The sequence below is a fragment of the Pongo abelii genome, chromosome 16, assembly GCF_028885655.2.
Source record: "Pongo abelii isolate AG06213 chromosome 16, NHGRI_mPonAbe1-v2.0_pri, whole genome shotgun sequence".
Lineage (NCBI taxonomy): Eukaryota > Metazoa > Chordata > Mammalia > Primates > Hominidae > Pongo > Pongo abelii.
The window spans coordinates 56,962,872-56,987,294 of NC_072001.2; the positions used below are offsets into that span (position 1 = coordinate 56,962,872).

Below are 24,423 nucleotides of genomic sequence, written 5' to 3' on the forward strand. Positions count from 1 at the left end.
GTCCTGGTCTTTGTGGTAAGGATTAATGTCAGAAGAACCTTTTATTTCTTCAACACACTGCTTAGGCCCTTATGTCTTTGATTGCAGGGTTGAACCACTTTTTCTGTACATATTCATATTTTATTATTTACATATTTTTATTGGAGTAAAATTTACAATGAAGTGCATATATTTTAAGCTTACAATTAAAAGAATTTTTAAAAATGAAAACACTTAACCACTCTAAGATATAGAGCATTTCTGTCACCCTAGAAAGCTTTCTCATATCCCCTTCAAGTCAATCTCCACTCTTCATAGCCAACAGTGTTTCAGATTTTGATTATCATAAATTATTCTTGCTTTGAACTTAATATACATGAAATCATAGAGTATGTACTCTTTTGTGCCTGGTTTATTTTGCTCAGCATAATGTTTATGAACGTCACATGCAGTAGTGGTTCATTATTCAAATATACCATAATTTGTGTATTCATTCTCCTGATGGATTTTTTTTTCATTTTTTGGCTATTATGAAAAAAGCTATCAGAAAAAATCTTATACACATTTGTTTGTGAAAATATGTTTATTTCTCATGGGTGAGTACTTAAGAATAAAGTTACTGAATCATAGGATGCATGTATGCTTAACTTTGTAAGAAATTAGCCATTCCTAAGGTGATTTTATTTTACATTGTCCTCTGCAACGTATAAAAGTTCCAGTTGCTCCATATCCCTTCTATCATTTGGTGTAACCAGTCTTTAGAAATTTTAGCCATTTTCACCTGTATGAAATGGTATCTCATTTTGATGTTTTTATTTGTATTTGCCTGATAATTAATGCTATAGAGTACATTTTTATGTGCTTATTCGTCATTTGAACACCTTCCTTGGTGAAGTGTTTATTCAAGTCTTTTGACCTTTTTTATTTATATTGTATTTTTATTGTTGATTTTTTGGGTTGGTGTGTGTGCATGCATGTGAGTGTGATACAAATCAGATGTGTGCATTGCAAAGTCAATCTGTGACTTGCCTTCTTATTTTGCTAATGGTTTTCAAAGAAGACAAGTTTTTAATTTTGATGAATTCCACGTGATCAAATTTCTGTTTTATATTTAGTTCTTATTTATACTTCTAAGAAATTTTTCTATACCTTAAGTTTGCATTAACATTCTTTTATATGTTATACTCACAGCATTACAATTTTAGTTCATCTGAAATTGATTCTGTATGCAGAATTAGCTACTTTTCTCGTGTTTATAAAATTTTTCCAGGATCATTTATTGAAAATATCCTAACTGAATTTTTTTGTACCTTTGTAAAAATTAAAGTTATCTATACATATGTGTCTATTTCTGGACTTTTTTCTATTCCAATTATTTCTTTTCTCTAGTTATATCAGTATCACTACTACTGCAGCTGTTAGTAAATTTTGAAATTAGGTAGTGTTAATCCTACAATATTGTTTTATTTTATTTTATTATTATTATTTTCTTTTTGAGACTGTCTCACTCTGTTGCCCAGGCTGCAGTGAAGTGGCACAATCTTGGCTCACTGCAACCTCCACCAGCCAGGCCCAAGCTATCCTCCCACCTCAGCCTCCCTAGTAGATGGGACTACAGGTGTGCGCCACCATGACCAGCTAATTTTTGTATTCTTTGTAGAGACAAGGTTTCATCATGTTGCCCAGGCTGGTCTAGAATTCCTGGGCTTAAGTGATCTTCCTACCTTGGCCTCCCAAAGTGCTAGGATTACAGGTATGAGCCACCACTCCTGGCCCAATCTTGTTCTTTTTATAGAGTGTTTTAAGTATTCTAGAATCTTTCCATTTCCATATACATTTTAGCATTTTATTTCCAAATTCTCAAAAACAAATATGCTGGGATTTTGTTGTGGCGTATTAAATCTATAGATCACTTTGGGGAGAATTGATATATTAACATTGAATTTTTCAACTTATGATCATATATTATCTCTTTAGTTATTCTTTAATTTATTTCAGCAATATTTGTAGTATTCAGGAAAATATTTCTGTAAATTTATTTCTAAAAATTTTATGATTTTGATGTTATAATTGATTTTTTATCTTATTTTTCAGTTTTTTACTGCTAGTAGTGAGAAACATAATTTATCTGTCTATATAGAGCTTATGTTCTGTGAGCTTGCTGAATTTAGTTTTCAGCTTTTATACTTATTTTGAAGATTCCTTAAGATTTTCACATAAATACTCATGTTAACTGCGGAAAAATGCAATTTAATTTTTTTCCTTTCTAATACTTTTGATTTCATTGTTTTGCCTTATTGACCTATCTAAATCCTCCAATTCAATGTTAAATACAGGTGGTGAGAGTGGATATACCAAGCTTAATCCCTATGTAAAAGAAAGCATTAAATATTTTGCCTTCAATTATAAGCTCATATGTAGGTTTTGATTTTATTAGATTGATGATGTTTTCTATTTTGCTAAGAAATGTTTTATGGCATAAATTGGTGTTGAATTTTGTTAAGTGCTTTTTTCTCTTTACATGTACGTAAGTGATTATATGCTATTTTTCTCCCTTTCTTTTTTTTTTAATGTGTTCAATTGCATGACTGATTTTCAAAAATTAAATAAGCCTTACATTCCTGGAATAATTAGACTTGATCATGATCTGTTAATCTTTTTATACATTTCTAGATTTTATTTGCTAATATTTTGTTAAATATTTTTCATCTACGTTCATGAGGGATGCTAATCTGAATTTTTTCTTCTCTTGTAACATTTTTGTCAAGTTTTGAAATCATGGTTTTGTGGCCAAATAAAGCAGGACAGTGTTCTTTCCTCTTTTCTGAATCAGTTTGTTTCAAATTAACACATTCTTAAATGTTTCTAGAATCGTCTAGTTTAAAAATTCTGCCTGGAGCTTTCTTTATGGAAGATATTTGATTACATATGTATATGTAAGATATCTATATATATAAATCTATTCTCTCATACATATAAAATATATATAAGATATATATACATAGAGAAAAATTCTTCCTTAGTTTTTATAATATGTGGTTTTGAAGGAATTGATATATTTTATCCATTATTGAATTTATTGACATAAAGTTTGTACAATATTCTCATTGTCGGTTTAATATCTGTATGATTTATACTTATATTCTGTCTTTCAGTTCTGATATTGGTAATTTGTATTTCTTATTTTCTTCATCAATTTTTATTACCTATTTGTTAACTTCTGGGTTTTTGTCATTGACTTCTTCTCTTATTTTTGTTATTTTCTTCATTCCACTTGCTACGTATTTAATTTGCTCTTTTTTTTGACAGCTTCTAAAGGTGAAATTTAGATGATAGATTCTTAGATTATTTAAGCCTATAAATTCATTTTTAAGCACTGGCTTTAGTTGTGTCCCATACATTTTGGTATGTTGTTTTTTTAAATTATTCATTTCAAAATATTTCAGTTTTTGGGGGTTTTGACCCATGGATTATTTAGAAGAATATTGTTTAACTTTAAAAGATAGCTGTGGAGATGGAGTGTTTATAGATATTTCATCTTATTGTTTTTTAAATGTCTTTTATTATGGTCATGATATATGCTCTGTAAGATGTTAGTCTTTTGAAATATTTGAGGCTTATTTCAAGGACCAGTATGTGTCTTGGTTAGTGAGCTCTGTGCATATGAATAAAGCATATCTCTTCTACAGTTTTTGTATGTAATGAGTATGTGATATTTTGACAGAAAAATTAGATGACTTCCATATTTTCCTTACTTCAAAGACAGCTAAATTGCTTGAGACAAGCAATTCTGAGGGAGAAGTTTTAAGTTAGAATGGAGTATGCCTCCTAAAATAGAGTCTTAAAGAATGATTCAAAGACTTCAAGAAATGTCATAAAGATATCAGAGTCAAGAACAGCATTGGGTTATAATAAAAAGAGTCAATTTCCACAAGCCAAACTAAAACTACTGGATTTTAGTTTTGTGCCCTTAAGCAAGTCAAGTAACCTCTCCAAACTTTGATCTACTGAAGATAATGACACCTCCCTCCATGGCTAAGCATTCTAACTATTCTTAGAATCAAGCCACAGAATATATATGAACATGTTTTGAAAGCTAAGTCAAATGAAAATGCAGGTGGTGATATTATTATACCATCACATAGCATAAATCTATAGCTAATTTTAGTAAAATCTAAGAGTGAAACCAATTTTAGATGATCTATCAAGTGGTTTTAACATTGCTAAAATTCATAAGTCAACCTCTTGTTCTTCACAGAGGTCTTAGAAAACCACATTAGAAATCAGTCTGAAATTGCCACTAATTACTAAACCCAGTGTTTTGCTTTTAAGGATGTTCTTTTGGCATTAGAGAGAATTTATGGACAGATCAAATGTAATAAAACTGAGCAAAATGAGTTAGCAACACCTAAAGATATATATAAGGAATACTTTGTGAACAAACTTTTGTTTAGACACTCAAGTTGCGGCACTCTTTAGACTTCATAAATTAGACTTGTGGACATCTAATCAATGTACCAACTTCCCAGCAATATTCCTAGTTTCTCGTTATACGTATATTTAATGTAATTTTAGCAAAGGATGTATTTTTGGCCAAAATACTTCATTTTGTAGGCAACTCTTAGAGAAATACAAAAAAATTTTTTTAGTTTGAACCTTACTCTTTCATAATGTGTGATAATTTTTACATCTTAGGAGGGTAATAGATTTGTATTAAGGACAATATAACTCGTTTCCTCTTCCACCCTACTAAGATTTAGGTCAAGTTCTGTTCATAGCTGAGCAGGTTGGTGATAGTTCATGACAGGTTTTGATAAATTTATTACCTTTTTCCAATGAAAAGTCATTAAACAGCTATTAACTATCAGACACCCTGGTACATTGCTTTGGGAAAATTGAGGCAAAAATGAGGGATTATATTGCCTCATGTTACATCCTATAATACATGTCATACAGTATAGTAAGGGTGTTTGTATGCATTGGAGAAGGTATCTGTGATGATCAAATGAGCCTGTGACACAGATGGAAGAGTGCATTAGCTCCTGTCTGGGAATTAAAAACACTTTTAACTACATGTAACACTATAGATTTTTATCGTCCTCACGAACTTTCAAAATTAGTGTGAAATTTACTATACCTTAAAAAATAGACTAATGCAACTGAGCAGCTTGCATTAGTCTAAATGAACCCCAAAGAGCATCTGTGTCACTGTGGTGATTTCTTGGCTGACCTGCAGTCAGTAAACGAGTAGGGGTAGAGGAAGGGTCTGCTCAGATGGGAATCGTATTATTTAATAATAATGTTAACATTTTTAGTACTTCTGATGTTGTGGGCACTTCTCTAATTATTTCTTGTTTAATCATTATAGCAATATGAGGAAGTTGGTACCATTATCTTATTTGTTAAATGAGGAAACTGAGAAACAGAGAGATTAAATAGTTTGCTCAAAGTGTGCCGTGGGGACATGGCACAGCCGTGATCTAAAGTAGCCAATCTGACTTAAGTCTCTCCTCTATACCTTCCCCCACCCACAGGGGGTGATAGAGCTCAGGTGGGCACCAAATGACACACATGACTCCGTCCCATCAAGGATGGAAATGCTCCGTGATTTAATTGATGTTATCCCGCTTGAACAGTATGATGTAGTATGGTTTGGTAACCATACAGAAATTATTCAAATCAGCCGGGCGCGGTGGCTCACGCCAGTAATCCCAACACTTTGGGAGGCCGAGGCAGGTGGACCACGAAGTCAGGAGATCGAGACCATCCTGGCTAACACAGTGAAACACTGTCTCTACTAAAAATACAAAAATATTAGCCGGGCGTGGTAGCGGGCACCTGTAGTCCCAGCTACTCCGGAGGCTGAGGCAGGAGAATGGCATGAACCTGGGAGGCGGAGCTTGCAGTGAGCTGAGATTGCGCCACTGCACTCCAAGCTGGGTGACAGAGCGAGACTCTGTCTCAAAAAAAAAAAAAAAAAAAGAAAAAGAAAGGAAAGAAATTATTCAAATCCTAACTGTATGTTTGAGTAAGTCTCGAGTAAGTCGCTTAGAAGCTCTGAGTCTAGCTTTTTCTTCTTTTTTTCCCTTCTGTCTTTAAAATGAGAATAATATTTTACCTTGCAGGGTTGTTTTCAAGATACAGATTAATCCAAATAAGAGACAGAATAGACCTTAGGAGACACAGAGGAGCAGGTAATTTGTTTAAATAGGAATATGGGCTCCTTGCCTTGGTATAGGACACTCGGGTGGTAATGTGTCAAACGTGGTGGGACAGATGATGTGAGAAACATTTCAGCTAATGGAAGCTTTTGCTCTAGAATAGCAGTGGTCCTCAATGGCCTTCCTTTATACAGCTTAACTCTCCATCAATAATTCTAACAAATGTCAAAATTGCTCACAGGATTTATCTTCAGAAATCTCTTTTAATCTCAAACAGTTTCCAATTCCGGAAAATTACAGACATTGAGTGTAGAGAATCAAGGTAAAAGTCAAATTATTTAAGGACAGAGTTAGATTGCCCTATCAAAGAGTGTTGGGCACAGTGGGAAGGTGCCAAACCCTGGGATGTGATTGCTGTAGAGGAAAGGCAGCACAGCACAGAGGAAAGAATAGTGAAGTTGGGGTAGGAGGCCTGCGTTTTTGTTCCAGCTCTGCTGTATGAACTAAGGCAAGTGTTTTGACCTTCCTAGCTTTCCTTTTCATGCTGTGTACAATTTGAGGATCAGTGCTGTTCAAACTGCACTCCCCAACCTCAACGACTCTGTGGAGGGTTTCTGTAGGCCGCAATTTTTGTGGAAGCAGTGAAGTGGGACTCTAACCCTGCTGCCTTAATTCAGCTAAAGGAGCTCTGCTTTTTCAATCATATTGAGTTTCAACATCTGATTTTGTTGGAAAAAAAGTGGGAGGGAGCTTATTTCTGAGGATAAAAATCAAAACAAAACAATACCTTATAACAAAAAACTCATCTTTGAAATGTTACAATTCTAAGTTGCTTATCTGTAAGCCAGAGTACCTGTACTTTGCTCTCTGTGCACGTGATTAGGAAGATGTTGCAAAGATTGAAAAAGCAATAGTGCTTATCATCATGTAGCTGGGAACGGGGTCGGGCCACGCCAAGATAGTAAACAGGCAAAGCTTAGTCAAGGCTCCTCAGTATCTCATTTCTGGAATACTCTCTTACCTGACCCCTTTGAAGGTGGACTCTTCCCATTCTCAGACTTTAATTTTTTTTAAATTGTTGTGAGTGCATAGTAGATGTATATATTTATGGGGTACCTGAGATATTTTGATACAGACATGCAATGTGTAATAATCACAGTGAATAGGGTATCTATCCCCTCAAGTATTTATCCTTAGTATTACAAACAATCCAGTTATACTCGTTTAGTATTTTAAAATGTACAATTAAACTTTTACTGACTGTAGTCCGGGCACAGTGGCTTACGCCTGTAATCCCAGCACTTTGGGAGGCCGAGGAGGGCGGATCACGAGGTCAGGAGATTGAGACCATCCTGGCTAACATGGTGAAACGCTGTCTCTACTAAAAATACAAAAAATTAGTTGGCATGGTGGCAGGCACCTGTAGTCTCAGCTATTTGGGAGGCTGAGGCAGGAGAATGGTGTGAACCTGGGAGGTGGAGCTTGCAGTGAGCCGAGATCCCGCCACAGCACTCCAGCCTGGGCGACAGAGTGACTCCATCTCAAACAAACAAACAAACAAAAAAACCAAACTTTACTGACTATAGTCACCCTAGTGTGCTATCAAATATTAGATTGTATTCATTATTTCTAGTTTTTATACCCATTAACCATTTCCATCTTCCTTCTACCTCCCCGTTACCCTTCCCAGCCTCCGGTAACCATCCTTCTACTTTCTATCTCCATGAGTTCAGTTGCTTTGATTTCCAGATCCCACAAATAAGTGAGAACATGCAATGTTTGTCTTTCTGCGCCTGGATTATTTCACTTAACATAACTCCAGTTGCATCTATGTTGTTGCAAATGACAGGATCTCATTATTCTTTTTATGGCTGAATAGTACTTTATTATGTATATGTACCACATTTATTTATCCATTAATCTGTTGATGGACACTTAGGTTGCTTCCAAATCTTGGCTATTGTGAACAGTACTTCAACAGGCATGGGATTGCAGATATCTCTTTGATATAAGGACTTCTTTTCTTTTGAGTATATATCCAACAGTAGGATTGCGGGAACATATGGTAGCTCTATTTTTAGTTTTTTGAGGAACCTTCAAACTGTTCTCCATAGTGGCTGTAGTAATTTACATTCCCACCAATAGTATACAAGGGCTTCCTTTTCTCAACATCCTCACCAGCATTTGTTATTGCCTGTCTTTGCGATAAAAGCCATTTTAATTGGAGTGAGATATCTCGTTGTAGTTTTGAGTTGTTTCTCTCTGATAATCAATGATATTGAACACCTTTTCATATGCCCATTTTCTGTTTGTATATATTCTTTTGATAATTGTCTATTCAAGTGTTTTGCCCATTTTTAAATTGGATTATTAGATTTTCTTCCTGTAGAGTTGTTTGGGCTCCTTATATATTCTGGTTATTAATCCCTTGTCGGATGGATAGTTTGCAAATATTTTCTCTCATTCTCTGGGTTGTCTCTTCACTTTGTTGATTGTTTCCTTTGCTGTGCATAAGCTTTTTAACTTGATGTGACTCCACTTGTCCGTGTTTGCTTTGGTCACCTGTGTTTCTGTGACTCAGGCTTCTTAATGTTCGCTCTACTCTCCCTCCAAGTCCTGAGGGATATCCTGATAAACCATTTATACCAAAGTACAATGAGCCTGATAAGCCTTAAAACCTAGGGTCCCAGTGGCGAGACTTGCATTTCAACAAAGACCAAAATTTTAAATAAAATAAATAAAGCTCTAATAATAAAAACTAGTATAGATTATTCTTGAGTAGGGGAGTTCTTCAAACATACTACATAGGTCACCACCTGTTTCCCTAAGATTGGTCCTCCTGGGCATAGTAGTATAGCATAGTGTTTATGAGAAAGGACTCTAAAACCAGTCACGTTGGTTGCAATGCTGGCTGCATCACTTCCAAGCTATGTGGCTTTGGACTAGATACTCAGGCTCTTGTATTCTTCATCTGTAAAATGGGAATTCATAACAGTATCTACCACAAGTTTACCATCAAACATTAATGTAATCTATAAAAAGCACTCAAGACAGTGCCTGGCATATAATAGACATTAAAAATGGAAAAACATGTGTAAGAGCTGTTTGGTAAACAGCTTAGAAGAATAATTAAGGACTAAATATCATGGTTCAAACTATATAGACTGTAAGGACTATAATGAAAAGAAAAGGTGACAAGTTAAATAACTTTTGTGGAAAACATGAGTCTCGATTTCTCATTTGAATGATTTGGAACAGATTAGGTGGAGGACATTCTAGACAGAGTGAAGAACAAGAATAAAACAATGGAAGAATACATGTGTGCATCCACGGTACCATGAAGTGGCCTAGAGAAGAAGGTATACAATCATTCATGGGGAGAAGGAGGAGAAGAAAATGATATTTAAGGGAAATTAGATGGGATATTTAAGGGAAATTAAATCAATGGGAAGGTTTGAAATGGTGGAGGATATTACTTTAGGGGGCCAGTAAACTACTGTAGTATTCTATGTCTAAAATAAGAAGAATGTAAATTATTATAGTGAAATAATTTTAGAGTTAGGCCATTTGGGCAACTACTTCAGCATCTCTGAGGCTCAGCATTCCTGATCATAAACTGAAATACTATCCTTACAAGATTACCATGAAGATTATTTGAGATAAGCCACACAAAAGGACTTTGTAGATCCTAGGTGCTATGGAAATATTAGTACTCAGTGCCACTGTTTACTCTTAAAAAAAAGTAGCAGCAATGGGAATGAATAAAGAATGTATGCGGGTTGTAGTTGGGTGAAGAAATTCACAAAATAACTGATTAGCTAGAATTAAAGAGTATGCTTGAGTCATTTGACTTTCATTCTTGGGGGAAAGGGGTCTTTCTGTTTATTTTTAAACAATAGTATATTAGCTTAGGATAAACCTTTTAATCACTTTCTGATTTGATCATTTTTGTTGAAATATTTTAATATTTATTGGTTTATTGCTTTTGCCTTAAAGTAAGGCAAAAAACTAACAGTTCCCCCAAACATTATTTAATGTGTTACTGTGTTCCAGCAATTCTCATTGTCACAGTCATCCCTGTGACCATCAGTCATATTATATATACATCCTTTTACTCCTTCATGTGGAAAGGATATATAAAACAGGTATAAATCTTCATTGACCTGATAAAGGCATTCTAGAGGATGCTTTTTAAAATTTAATCTTTAATATCAACCTATTTGTTCATCATCTGCCTTGTCCCAACTTGTTCCACCTCGACCTGCTCCCCCTTATCAATCCTGGTGGCTCCTCACACACTATTGGTGTATCTGGCTTGCCCTTCCATCTCCAGCTGCTCTGGTTTTCTTCTTTGCTGTGTTTGGAGGAGCCTGCTTATAAAGTTACTTGGTCAGTGTGCTGCTCAATGCTGTTTTGCACAGGGGCCCTCTTGCTCAGTTGCACCTTTTCTGCACTTTGTTAGGGTTGCTTCCTTCTCTGTTGCAGTGATTCTGCCATCCTACCTGATGGGAAGCTTCTTTGAGTCAGCTACTTTTCAAATCACCAAGAATTTACTGTTGAACAGATATGTGGTGAACCATATTTATGTGTCACCCTTTTATGTATTTTGAAAGAATTTCTTTTAAATCAGCAATTATAGGGCATTTGCTGATGAGGTGCTGTTGTATTGAAAAGCAGAAGCTTTCTTGCTATGTTCTTGTGGGAAAATAATTCTAATCCTAACACAGTCCAGGACACATAACACAACTTAATGCAAATGAAGGAGCAGTTAAGAGTAAGGTTATTCTATTAGTCTAGGATTAAGCAAATAACAGTAAAGAGAAAGTCAAAAAGTCAAGTGATTCAATAGCAAAGACATGGAATCAACCCAAATGCCCATCAAAAATAGATTGGATAAAGAAAATGTGGTACATATACACTATGGAATACTATGAAGCCATAAAAAGGAATGACATCATGTTCTTTGCAGGGACATGGATGAAGGTGGAAGCCATTATCCTTAGCAAACTAACATAGGAACAGAAAACCAAACACTGCATCTTCTCACTCATGAGTGGGAGCTATACAATGAGGACACATGGACTCAGGGAGGGGAACAACACACACTGGAACCTGTTGCAGGGTGGGTTGGGGGGAGGTAGAGCATTAGGAAAAGTAGCTAAATGCATGCTAGGCTTAATACCTAGGTAATGGGTTGACAGGTGTAGCAAACCAGCATGGCACACATTTATCTATGTAACAAACCTGCACATCCTGCCCATGTAACCCAGAATTAAAAATAACAAGAAAAGCCAGGTAATAAGCATATTTCTATACCAAAGACAGGAATACAGATCAGAATAAGGGCCAGTGAGACAAGCGTGAGTCCTGAGGCCAGGACTTGGGGAGGTGAACTCCTTGGGCTGTACCATAAGAGGTCCTGTCCCTTTGTCTTCTTTGTCTGGCTTGAAAGTTAACTTCTAAATATCCAGCTCACCTGGGTATTTAGTACTTTACTGCCTTTAATAAGGAACATAAAATACTTTACTGCATTTAGCAAGGAACATAAAATTGTTTGTTGATCTGAAAATGCTTTAACTTAATTCTGGTAATGATTTAGCAATAAATTTTTGACTGTTTAAAAGTTCATTATCTTCTTTAGCTCACTAGGGTATCTAGCTTTTAGAGTCATATTAAATAGTTCTCTTAAAAATGAATATGTTAACATATCTGCAAAACATATTTCCCATTAAACACTAATATTAGTTTCAGAGTTTACACACTTTCTGTTCAAATCTGGGGTTCAGAGTCAAGGCTGCGTTTCATGTTAATCGCATGACCTTAAGCAGGTTTTCAGAAACCAAACCTTCAGTCACTTTATCTGGAAATTAAAAATACTTATTTTATACAATTATTGTGAGAATGAAATGAGATAAACTTTAGGAAATTGCATACACAGTGCTTGGTACATAGTAAATAATAATTAAATGTTATTACTAAGGCTTCCCATAACAGCATAGTCTATTGTTTTAATCTCTCTCAAAGACTTTCTTTCCAAAGTCTTAAATCTTATCCCTAACGTTCATTACTGAAGACGATGTGTGGTTATGTAACTAAAGTTAAAATATCTGGAGAGTAAGTTGGAGCTTTGGAATTCAAGTAGTTGAGATGATGTTATCTTAGCGTTCACCCTCCAGCTACCTCTCATCCACTTTGAGTTTTTCCTTTAAAAAAATGAACCTCAGAAAGAGGAGTAGGTATGTCGGTTTGTATGGGCTGGGTGTAAGGGTTTGTGTCAGTTACCACTGGTAACATTCACTTTACATACAAATGATTGTTTCGTAGACTCCAGGACTAGGACCAAACTACCTTTTTGCTTCATTTAGCTGTGCAGTTTTTGGCTGTATCTCTTTATCTCTTTGAATCTCTTTATCTCTTTGAATCTCTTATCTCCTCATATAATAGGCATAATAATGCCTTCTTTAAAGAGTTTCTGTGAGGATTACGGAGATAATTTAAGTTTCTGAGACATAACGGGTGATCATTAAATGTTATCTTCCTTTCCTATCTCAGTCACTTGTCTGAAGGAAGTTCCACAGCCAGTATTTTGGACTCACCAACTCTTTCCCTAAGGCATCTATGGTTTTATGATGGGATTGTATCACACACACATACAGTAGGAGCTCAGTAACTAGGAAGGTGAGATTTCAATAATAGGAAATTGTTGCTGAACCATAGAGAAAAAAGGTATCTTCCCTTTCACTTCTGACTGCTTCTTTAGAATGTTTTTGTTCTTCCTCTTTCATTCTCCAACCTAGCAGAATTCTTAGGTTGCCCCCCACTATATCATAATTTTCACATCAGATACCACCTGATTAGTCTTCTGTAATTGCTTCTTGAACTTTTTCACTACTCTTCTCAGCACTAGTAATAACTAATATTTACTGGGCTTTGCTATCTTCTAGACATTGCTCCAAAAATTTACATGTATTAACTTATTTAAACCTTACAACTATCCTATGAGGAGATGCTATTTCTGTCCCAATACAATTAATGTGCAAGATAAAGCAGTAGGAAAGTAATTTTCTTCTTCTTCTTCTTTTTTTTTTTTTGAGATGGAGTCTCGCTTTGTCACCAGGCTGGAGTGCAGTGGTATGATCTCAGCTCACTGCAACCTCTGCCTGCCGGGTTCAAGTGATTCTCCTGCCTCAGCCTCCTGAGTAGCTGGGACTACAGGCATGCACCACCACACCTGGCTAATTTTTGTATTTTTAGTAGAGATAGGGTTTCACCATCTTGGCCAGGATGGTCTCGAATTCCTGACCTCATGATCTGTCTGCCTTGGCCTCCCAAGGAAGTAACTTTCTTATGACCACACAGCTAGTGTATCAGAGTTGGGATTCCATTGCAGGTAATCTGGATCAAGGGACTGTGCTGAAAGCCAATAACCATTAGTGCCTACTCCTCAAATGGCACTTCTTAAATTTCAAAACTGTCTACCTTCTGATTGTATTTTGTCAATCCTCTGCTCCCCATCAGAGGCATCCTTCTCTGGACAAAGTGGATGCTTCTCCATCTTTGCATACGACATGAATGTCTCAGATGCTTCCCTTCTGTTCACACTGCTTCTCCTTCTCTGGATTGTGTAAGGCCCAGTGCAGCCAGTTTAGGCTTACTGGAACCTATATTGTTTATGTATTAGTTCATGGGTTTATTACTTTCATTCATTTATATAATCACCTATCTGACAAACAATACGAGTCTATTATGTATCAAGGACTAAAAAAATTTAAAGTTAAATAGAATATGGCTCCTGCTCTTCAAGAGTTTATAGTCAGATAGGAGAGGAAGACATACAGATAAAATATTTCACATAAATAATTGTGGTATTTTGAGAGTACATTGCAGGAGCACAGAGGAGTAAGTGCTGTATGCTGAGGAGGTAAAATGAGCTGTTGTTGATCCTTGGCTGGATCTCAAATGTATAGATATTCTATAGATATTTATGAAAGAGACATGTGAATAGAGAAGGGAAGGGGAAAAGAATTGGAGGAAGAAGGAACAGCATGGAAAAAGGCCCTTTAGTGAGGTAAAAATATGGTAATCAGGGAACTGCTACTACTTTACCATGAGTGAGGCAGATGTGCTTATGGGAGTGACAGAAAATAAGGCTGTGAAAATAGTGTTTCAAGAAGGAAGACATATATTTTTAATTGTATTAATTTTAGAAATTTAGGATTTGAAAAAAGAGTCAAATTATCATTAGGAAGACCATGTAGGATACAATTGTCATAGTCCAGATGAGAAATGACAGTATTCCTTACTAAGGCATTACTATGTCACCTCAGGTATGAACATGGGATGGATGACACATGATCTAGAATGACTCCTGGGTATATGTTGTGGGCAAGTGGATGATTATGATGACATTCAGGAAAATTGCTAGGTTCTGGATGGAATTTAATTTGGGGCAACTAGGTGGAGATACTAAGTGGCTGAAATGTGTGCCAATTCTTCGATAAAGAGTGGCTAGGAGAGAGATGAGCTCAGTTTGAGTGGTTGCTGAAATGGTTTTGGAGTTTAAACATCATTTTTACAGGTAGTGAGGGCTGGATAATGAATGATATTCTGGCTAGAGAGGACATAAAAGTTACTGAGGCATGAAAGCATGTGGAGCCCTTAGTGAATAACAGGTTGTTTTCTGTGGTTGGAATACGAGCAAGTGAGTTTGTGTGTGCAACTGTGGACACCTGTTCCTGAGTTTGCATTTGGTGGGCTTCATTTCACATTGAACTTTCCTGCTGAAACTTTTTCTAACAATTATTGCCTAGGACAGTAGCTTTGAACCAGTAATGCCAGTCAGGAAATTTAGATTTAAAAACATCAGAGGCATTAACAGAATTGCTACTTTGATTTAAACAAAAAGAAGCATCTAAGTTTGGAAGACCAAGGATTTTGGATTGAGTGATTGGTAGAAAATTTTATTCGACCAAAATTGGTTTAAAAATAATTTATCTACCTGATTGCAGCTTAACTTTCCAAAGCCTTTTCTTCACAAGGAGATGTCACACAAGAGTATAAAAAATGCTTTTAAATGAACTCAAAAGTAAATTTCTTGACATTTTTATTAGTAGAAAATAGGTCCTGGTTTGTGTTTGTGAATGAATGCCAAATTGTTGCAGAGCAGAAGAGTTATACGCTGATAGTATTTGAAACCCAGAAAGACTTGGACTTCTTTAGAGTTCATCTCTTTCACTCCATCTTTTCTCTTCCTATTCTATGCTCCCCTTGTCTCTTGTGGAGCTTGGCTCCTGGCCAGAGCATGTATTCCCAAATCCCCTGCAGAGCCTGATTGAAGTGAAATTGGCAGATTTCCAAGTGGAGAGAGCTGATAAAAGAGCAGATTTCTGAGACAATCTGTAGTTTATGATGTGTTCTTTAATGAATTAAATAGATTATCTACCCAAACACATACTGGAATACCAACAAAGCCTTTTGACTGTTACTATTATTCTGGGTTACATTTCACTGATAAAATATTAAGTTCAATTCAACAAAACTTTGAGTTCCTACTAATATAAGGCCCTGTGCTGGCAAACCAGCAAAATTAAATGTAAACTTTATTTTCTTTTTCTTCACATAATTCAAGAAACTAGTCATCATAGAGATTATTTATTTATGTGGTCAGAAAAAGATTATTTGAATGAATAAAAACAGGTTATATATATAGATAATATTAATTTGTGAATTTTGAATATCTGGGATATGAGGGGAATATACATAGATTTAAATTCTTACGTTTGTGTAAGTAAACATGATATTAGGAAAGAAAGTAAAGTAGAAATGACTTTATGAAGTCAATATGGCTGTATAAATTGCCTGTCATATTACTCAATGTTTCTAAATAATCATAATTGCCTTTTATTACTATTTCGGTTGTGTCCACCCATAAATGATTTATCAAAAAACATTATAAACATAGTTATTGGTAGTGATTTGCTTTAAGTAATTATTTTAAAAGTAAATTTACATCGAAATTCGTATATTCTCCTACTTCCTCTGCAATTTTTCACACATTGTGTATTATGAATACCTTTGAAACGTGTTGGAAATGGAATAAATCTAGAATTGAATTCTGATATTTATTTTAACATTCATTTCTTTTTAGACACTACATGGAGTTATGTGGAAATGAGAGAGATTCATGAAACCCCTCCTCCAGGAAAGAATGTCTTTCATAGATGGAGCTTTGCTTCTGGATTGCACAGGACAGAGACAATGTGGCAGAGCCATGCCTGCCCTTCCTGCTCTTTCTAGTGATTCACAGAACATCTGAACAGTGATGCTTGCCTTGGATTTTCAGATTTTCATCCTGATACTTGTTTTCTTTTCTGGGGCAGAAAAGCTTGCACTAATTGCTCTCCATGGTGTCTAATTTTTTCAAGAGCTTGATTTTACCTTACATTCATAAGCTTTGCAAAGGAATGTTTACAAAGAAATTGGGAAATACAAACAAAAACGAAGAGTATCGTCAGCAGAAAAAGGATCAAGAGTTCCCCACTGCTGGCCAGACCAAATCCCCCAAATTTTCTTATACCTTTAAAAGCACTGTAAAGAAGATTGCAAAGTGTTCATCCACTCACAACTTATCCACTGAGGAAGAGGAGGCTAGTAAAGAGTTTTCCCTCTCACCAACATTCAGTTACCGAGTAGCTATTGCCAATGGCCTACAAAAGAATACTAAAGTAACCAACAGTGATAATGAGGATTTGCTTCAAGAGCTCTCTTCAATTGAGAGTTCCTACTCAGAATCATTAAATGAACTAAGGAGTAGCACAGAAAACCAGGCACAATCAGCACACACAATGCCAGTTAGACGCAACAGAAAGAGTTCAAGCAGCCTTGCACCCTCTGAGGGCAGCTCTGACGGGGAGCGTACTCTACATGGCTTAAAACTGGGAGCTTTACGAAAACTGAGAAAATGGAAAAAGAGTCAAGAGTGTGTCTCCTCAGACTCAGAGTTAAGCACCATGAAAAAATCTTGGGGAATAAGAAGCAAGTCTTTGGACCGAACTGTCCGAAACCCAAAGACAAATGCCCTGGAGCCAGGGTTCAGTTCTTCTGGCTGCATTAGCCAAACACATGATGTCATGGAAATGATCTTTAAGGAACTTCAGGGAATAAGTCAGATTGAAACAGAACTTTCTGAACTACGAGGGCATGTCAATGCTCTCAAGCACTCCATCGATGAGATCTCCAGCAGTGTGGAGGTTGTACAAAGTGAAATTGAGCAGCTACGTACAGGGTTTGTCCAGTCTCGGAGGGAAACTAGAGACATCCATGATTATATTAAGCACTTAGGTCATATGGGTAGCAAGGCAAGCCTGAGATTTTTAAACGTGCCTGAAGAAAGATTTGAATATGTTGAAAGTGTGGTATACCAAATTCTAATAGATAAAATGGGTTTTTCAGATGCACCAAATGCTATTAAAATTGAATTTGCTCAGAGGATAGGACACCAGAGGGACTGCCCAAATGCAAAGCCTCGACCCATACTTGTGTACTTTGAAACCCCTCAGCAAAGGGATTCTGTCTTAAAAAAATCATATAAACTCAAAGGAACAGGCATTGGTATCTCAACAGATATTCTAACTCATGACATCAGAGAAAGAAAAGAGAAAGGGATACCATCCTCCCAGACATATGAGAGCATGGATATAAAGTTGTCTACTCCAGAGCCAAAAATCAAGAAGAACAATTGGCAGTCACCTGATGACAGTGATGAAGATCTTGAATCTGACCTCAATAGAAATAGTTACGCTGTGCTTTCCAAGTCAGAGCTTCTAACAAAGGGAAGTATTTCCAAGCCAAGCTCAAAATCACACAGTGCTAGATCCAAGAATAAAACTGCTAATAGCAGCAGAATTTCAAATAAATCAGATTATGATAAAATCTCCTCGCAGTTGCCAGAATCAGATATCTTGGAAAAGCAAACCACAACCCATTATGCAGATGCAACACCTCTCTGGCACTCACAGAGTGATTTTTTCACTGCTAAACTTAGTCGTTCTGAATCAGATTTTTCCAAATTGTGTCAGTCTTACTCAGAGGATTTTTCAGAAAATCAGTTTTTCACTAGAACTAATGGAAGCTCTCTCCTGTCATCTTCGGACCGGGAGCTATGGCAGAGGAAACAGGAAGGAACAGCGACCCTGTATGAGAGTCCCAAGGACCAGCATTTGAATGGAAGTGTTCAGGGTATCCAAGGGCAGACTGAAATTGAAAACACAGAAACTGTGGATAGTGGAATGAGTAATGGCATGGTGTGTGCATCTGGAGACCAGAGTCATTACGGTGATTCTCAGCTCTCTTTACATGAGGATCTTTCTCCATGGAAGGAATGGAATCAAGGAGAGCAAGGAGCTGATTTAGGCTTGGATTCATCCACCCAGGAAGGTTTTGATTATGAAACAAACAGTCTTTCTGACCAACAGCTTGGTGTTTACAGTAAAGACCTAGAATACTTGGGAAAGTGCCACAGTGATCTTCAAGATGACTCAGAGAGCTATGACTTAACTCAAGATGACAATTCTTCTCCATGCCCTGGCTTGGATAATGAACCACAAGGCCAGTGGGTTGGCCAGTATGATTCTTATCAGGGAGCTAATTCTAATGAGCTATACCAAAATCAAAACCAGTTGTCCATGATGTATCAAAGTCAAAGTGAATTGCAAAGTGATGACTCTGAGGATGCCCCACCCAAATCATGGCATAGTCGATTAAGCATTGACCTTTCTGATAAGACTTTCAGCTTCCCAAAATTTGGATCTACACTGCAGAGGGCTAAATCAGCCTTGGAAGTAGTATGGAACAAAAGCACACAGAGTCTGAGTGGGTATGAGGACAGTGGCTCTTCATTAATGGGGAGATTTCGGACATTATCTCAATCAACTGCAAATGAGTCAAGTACCACACTTGACTCTGAGGTCTACACGGAGCCCTATTACTATAAAGCAGAGAATGAGGAAGATTATACTGAACCAGTGGCTGATAATGAAACAGATTATGTTGAAGTGATGGAACAAGTCCTTGCTAAACTAGAAAACAGGAGTAGTATTACTGAAACAGATGAACAAATGCAAGCATATGATCACCTTTTGTATGAAACGCCTTATGAAACCCCACAAGATGAGGGTTATGATGGTCCAGCAGATGATATGGTTAGTGAAGAGGGATTAGAACCCTTAAATGAAACATCAGCTGAGATGGAAATAAGAGAAGATGAAAACCAAAACATTCCTGAACAGCCAGTGGAGATCACAAAGCCAAAGAGAATTCGTCCTTCTTTCAAAGAAGCAGCTTTAAGGGCCTATAAAAAGCAAATGGCGGAGTTGGAAGAGAAGATCATGGCTGGAGGTATTCATGTTTAAATGTTACATTGTGAGCTAATTGTGTTTTAACATTGGGTAGCACTTCTTTAGAGCATGTTCTGTGTTTACTTGGGTGAAAGAGTTTACTTGCAATGACTTTTCATGCTTACTCTGAGGAGCATTTTGTTTTACTCAGGCAGCTCTCCTAAGAAGCTGGGCTTGATGATTTAAAATCAAAGAATGTGTTAAATGGGTCATATTGGAATGAGCCCAAACTTAACCCAATACATTGTGGATGAGATTTCTCTGCTAAATTTAGGCACAAACCCCATTTTACATTAACTAACTTTGTGGCATCAGTTGTCAAACAAAAGGTGAGTGAAACCAAAGGTTAAGCCAACAGCCTGGCATCTATTTCTTGGTTCCATTAAGTTTACAGGGATGGAGAGAAAGGGGTAATCTTAAAAAAAATGTGAAAAGATGGACTCTGAGACTTAACCACTCATTTTCCTGTCCATTCAACAATTTAGGGGTTGCCCATAGGAAAAGTTGTGTCTGCACAGGACAGTCCCATGGAAGGCCACGGACTCCCTTACAACCTACTGGCACAATCAGGGACAGCAATAGAGCCAAGGCCCTAGGTCATGCCTGAGTGGTCACAAGCTATTCTTTGAGAAGAGATCAGTAAGGGGATAGAGTTGAGTGGTTACCTTCTTAAGAATGAAGTCCCTTCTCCACCGTGGAAATGAGAAGAGTACCTTAACTAACAAGTTTAATTGCTTTCTTGTGGGAACAACTTTGGATTATACACTTTTGGAAAGTGATAATTGCATGTAAATGTAAGAGTTTGTTTAATTTCTATTTCTCAACCCAACTTCCCCCGCACTTATTCCAATCCCTTACCATTTATTTGAGTTGCATGCTAATTACTTACATTTTTGGGATAGTCTGTTACTATCTCAGTTTAAACGAATTGCATATTATTATTATGTTCCCTGATCATGGGATTGTCATCATTAACTAAGCTATTACTCTACATAATACTTCATAAAGGTATATATGACCAAGTGTTACTTGCTATTATCAAATAACATAATAATATCTGCAGCCAGTAGCTGGTTATGGCTTCTCTGTCTTGACCAAAGCTGTGATCAAACTCCTCTAAATGAGCCATTTTGTGGTTGATGTGAGTAGATTATTGAATAATCAGAAATCTTTACTGCTAAACTATTTGAATTTCTAAGACAACTGAAGTAACTAGGGTTTGCCACTCTAAAAATATGTCTTGATAAAACAACACAGTTTATGTGATTTATTTAGGAATGATATAAGTCAAAGGGATCTTGAATGCACTGGCTGTTGTGACATTTTGTGTTTTTGTTTTTTTTGCAGGGATGGGTAGTTCTCAACTATATTTAAAACTGATTTAAGAGTGAAAAGCAGTCAATGTTATGCAAATGTAATGCATATGGTAATAATATCTATCTTATATTGGAGTGATTTTTGAGAGTCAGATGTCCTTGTTACTGAAATTCAGTTGCTATTTCTTGGGATACAGGCCAGCAGTTTGACACTGTATTTTATTTGCTGTTGATTCAGAGTTTACTCAAAGGCAAATGAAGACATAAGAAGTGCATGAGCGTGTGTGTGTGTGTGTGTGTGTGTGTGTGTGTGTGTGTGGTTTGTGTATATCTGTTGTGACATAATAGAGAAATGTTTTAATGCCAATTGGTTAATGTAGTTGCTTGAAATGTTAGGCAATATCATAAATAGGACAAGATGATACATTTCAGAAAAATGGATCTTCTTCAACTTCTAAAAATTCCAAATTAGCAAGCCTCTGCAAAGCAGATTTTTACTGATGGTGACCCTTCAACCAGCTAACAAACTTAGTCATCCAGTGAGTGGCACTTAACCTTGGAATACACACATGCTCTTGGTTATCTATAGCCACCTGGTTAAGAATAAAACCACAGATAAAACAATCCTGTGCCATTTACCTAACATATGAGGCCTGGCTATAGAGGACTCAGACCCCTCCATCCTCTTGGAGCTTGGCTTCTTATTATCCTGTGAGCCAACTTTGAATGGAATCTGTTGGATATCATCTGTCCTAGAGGAAATCAGCACACACATCTTTAAGATGGTCTCTGGTTGCTGAAAGGTACCAGATTGACTACCCGGGAAGCTGCGGTAGCCTAGATTTTAAAGGCTATCTCTGCTCCCCTTGGCAGCAGTCAGGCAGTTTTCCCCATCCTGTGCCACCCATATGCCTCTGAAGGAAGGACAGCCAAAGAAGGACATTTTCCAGGCCCCTTTCCTGCTCAGAGCATCCCAAAGAGGTGCCAATTGTCATGATGGTTTCTGTTCCCATGGCCATCTGCTTACTGGGCTTTGGGCAGATGCCAACATATTTTTTCTCTCCATGGCTATGTAGTTATCATGAGGTAGCAGTGCTGTCTTTTCTCCATAAGTAACCTTAGCCAGATTGGAGTGCAGAGCTCTTGCTGTCAGACTGTAGGATGCTGTCTCCCTGACATAGCTTTATGGAATTATAAGCTCACACGTTTGAATTATTTATTTCAACTGTTGTCTTCAGGATCCAGAGGACCAGAAAACTCCAATGTTTATAGATGTGGATATTTGATGATAATGTTTCAGAGAACCTTCACCTTGAACAGCATTCCAGTAGGAAGAGACCTTAGAGTGTGTGTAGCCAGAAGCTTCCCCATGAGGTCAAATTCATCCATTGTTGCTGGCCCCTGCCGAGTTGGCACCATTTGTGCAGCTGTCTTGATTCCCACACCACGACGGTGACTCTCTGATCCCCCACCTTCAGCCTTGCACCACCTATCAACCGGAATTAACTATTTATTGTCTCCTCAGAATTCCCATGTACTTGCCTCTTATCACACTGACTCTCATATTTATGTGCATTTCTCATTTTCTATTCCAGAATAGTCTAGAGGCAAATTGTCTTTTTTTTTAATCCTTTAACTTGTACTGTGCCTAGACTAGTGTTTTATGCCCATATGGCATTGAGTTAATATGTGTTGGATAAATGCCTGAATCAAGAGAGGTGGGATACTAAATTAAAAAAACACAAACTTTAAAGTCAAATCCAAATTCAAACTGTGGCTTTTAATTGCTAAGACTATGACTTTATCTCCTGAGAGCTCAGAAGAATAGACATAAAAGCTTATTACTCAGAATTACTATATATTGGGCACTTTCCAGGCTGTTTACCTGTTTTTCATTCTTTTACTTCTTATAACACCACTATTAATTTTATTTTATTATTATCCCATTTTACAGGTGAGGAAGCAGATGCTGAAAACTTACCTAGCTTAATGTCATTCAGCTAATAAGTGGTGGATCCAGAATTAAATGGATTGTTACTTTGGCTATTTAGAGCAGCAGTATGCTTATTCACTTCAAAGGTTGTTTTTATTCAAGTTTTAAGTTGGAAAAACTGATAAAAGATGAAGAACAGAGTCAGCCACTACGTTTAGTTCAACTCAGAGATAGTCACAAGAAACCAGTATGAATATGAAAGGCACTAAATTTCTGGGACTCTCAGGTTTTGATGTGAAATAGTTCATTCTTATTGTTTCTACTTCAAATCCTTGGTTCATTTTATAAATCAAGATTTGTAGAGTGCAATAAATACTGTACTATAACAGCTGCTTGAAGGATGTTGTATTTGCAGTCTGATACACTTTACCTGAAATCAGAACCTAACGTCGGTTTGAAGTATTAATAATTTTCCTAGCACAAGAACAAAAATCTTGTTCTGAAAGAGACTGTGTTATTGGAAATTAGCATACTTCCTAGTTTTTACATCATGTATATATTTTGTTTTCTGAATGGTTATAAAACTGTCAGAATATTTTGACTTCCAACTAAGGATATAAAACTGAAGGTATTAAAATTTCCTAAGGTATATACTTTGTTAGACTAGTGGTTCCTAATCTGGCTGGTTGTTAGAATCATCTGGAAAGCTTTTGTAGTAGTTGTTCCTGGGATGTTGTTTTAAAATGACCAATTATTAGCATATTTTCACAGATTATTGTGGCCTGGTAGTCCTACAATGGGGCCAGGCATATGCATTTAAATTACATGAGTTATTGATGTAATATATGCCCTTTAATAAAACAACAGCAACAACCACACACGCAATTAAAAACATAATAAAACAAAATCTAAAATGAAAAGTAAAAAAGCTCATCTGTGGACAGTCCAGGTCAGGAGGATGCAGTCTGGCTATTCACATGCTCCCTTGACAGTTCTGAGGAATGTGATCATCAGAGCACATTTGAAGAGCACTACTAAAAGCTATGTAGCAAATATACCTGCTCATACGGCATTCTTAATTTTCCCCTTTTTTAACTTGAAAGAGATAAAATCAGTCTAAGGAAAAATATTAATGATTTTTTTTTTTTTTTTTTTTTTGAGACGAAGTCTCATTCTGTCGCCCAGACTGGAGTGCAGCGGCGTGATCTCGGCTCACTGCAACCTCCTCCTCCTGGGTTCAAGCAATTCTCCTGCCTCAGCCTCCCGAGTAGCTGAGATTACACGCATGCACCACCACGCCCACCTAATTTTTTTTTTTGTATTTTTTTTTATTAGAGATGGAGTTTCACTATATTAGCCAGGCTGGTCTCGAACTCCTGACCTCATGATCTGCCAGCCTTGGCCTCCCAAAGTGTTGGGATTACAGGCATGAACCACCGCACCTGGCCGATTTTTCTTAACTTAAAAACAAAAGATGTTTTATCAAACTTTCAGAGTTAAGTAGATTATTACGTTTTGTGAAAAGGCTTTAGTAATATCTACATATGAAAAATAGAAGAGCAATAGATGTATTCCTTAAAAGGTATGTATGAATTTAAAATTTTAGAAATCATCTGTATCAAAAGTCCTAGGGGATTTTC

The 24,423-nt window shown here is 36.6% G+C and overlaps 1 protein-coding gene across 2 annotated transcripts in view; it reads left to right on the top strand.

The window, feature by feature from the left end:
* UNC13C (unc-13 homolog C) overlaps nt 1-24,423 on the top strand; it is a 661,317-nt gene that overhangs the window by 18,079 nt on the left and 618,815 nt on the right. For both annotated transcript variants that reach the window (XM_063716164.1, XM_024232533.3), the window contains exon 2: nt 16,288-19,535. In XM_063716164.1, the coding sequence (XP_063572234.1) occupies nt 16,544-19,535 (2,992 nt within the window). In that variant the 5' untranslated portion in view covers nt 16,288-16,543. The remainder of the gene's footprint in view (nt 1-16,287; nt 19,536-24,423) is intronic.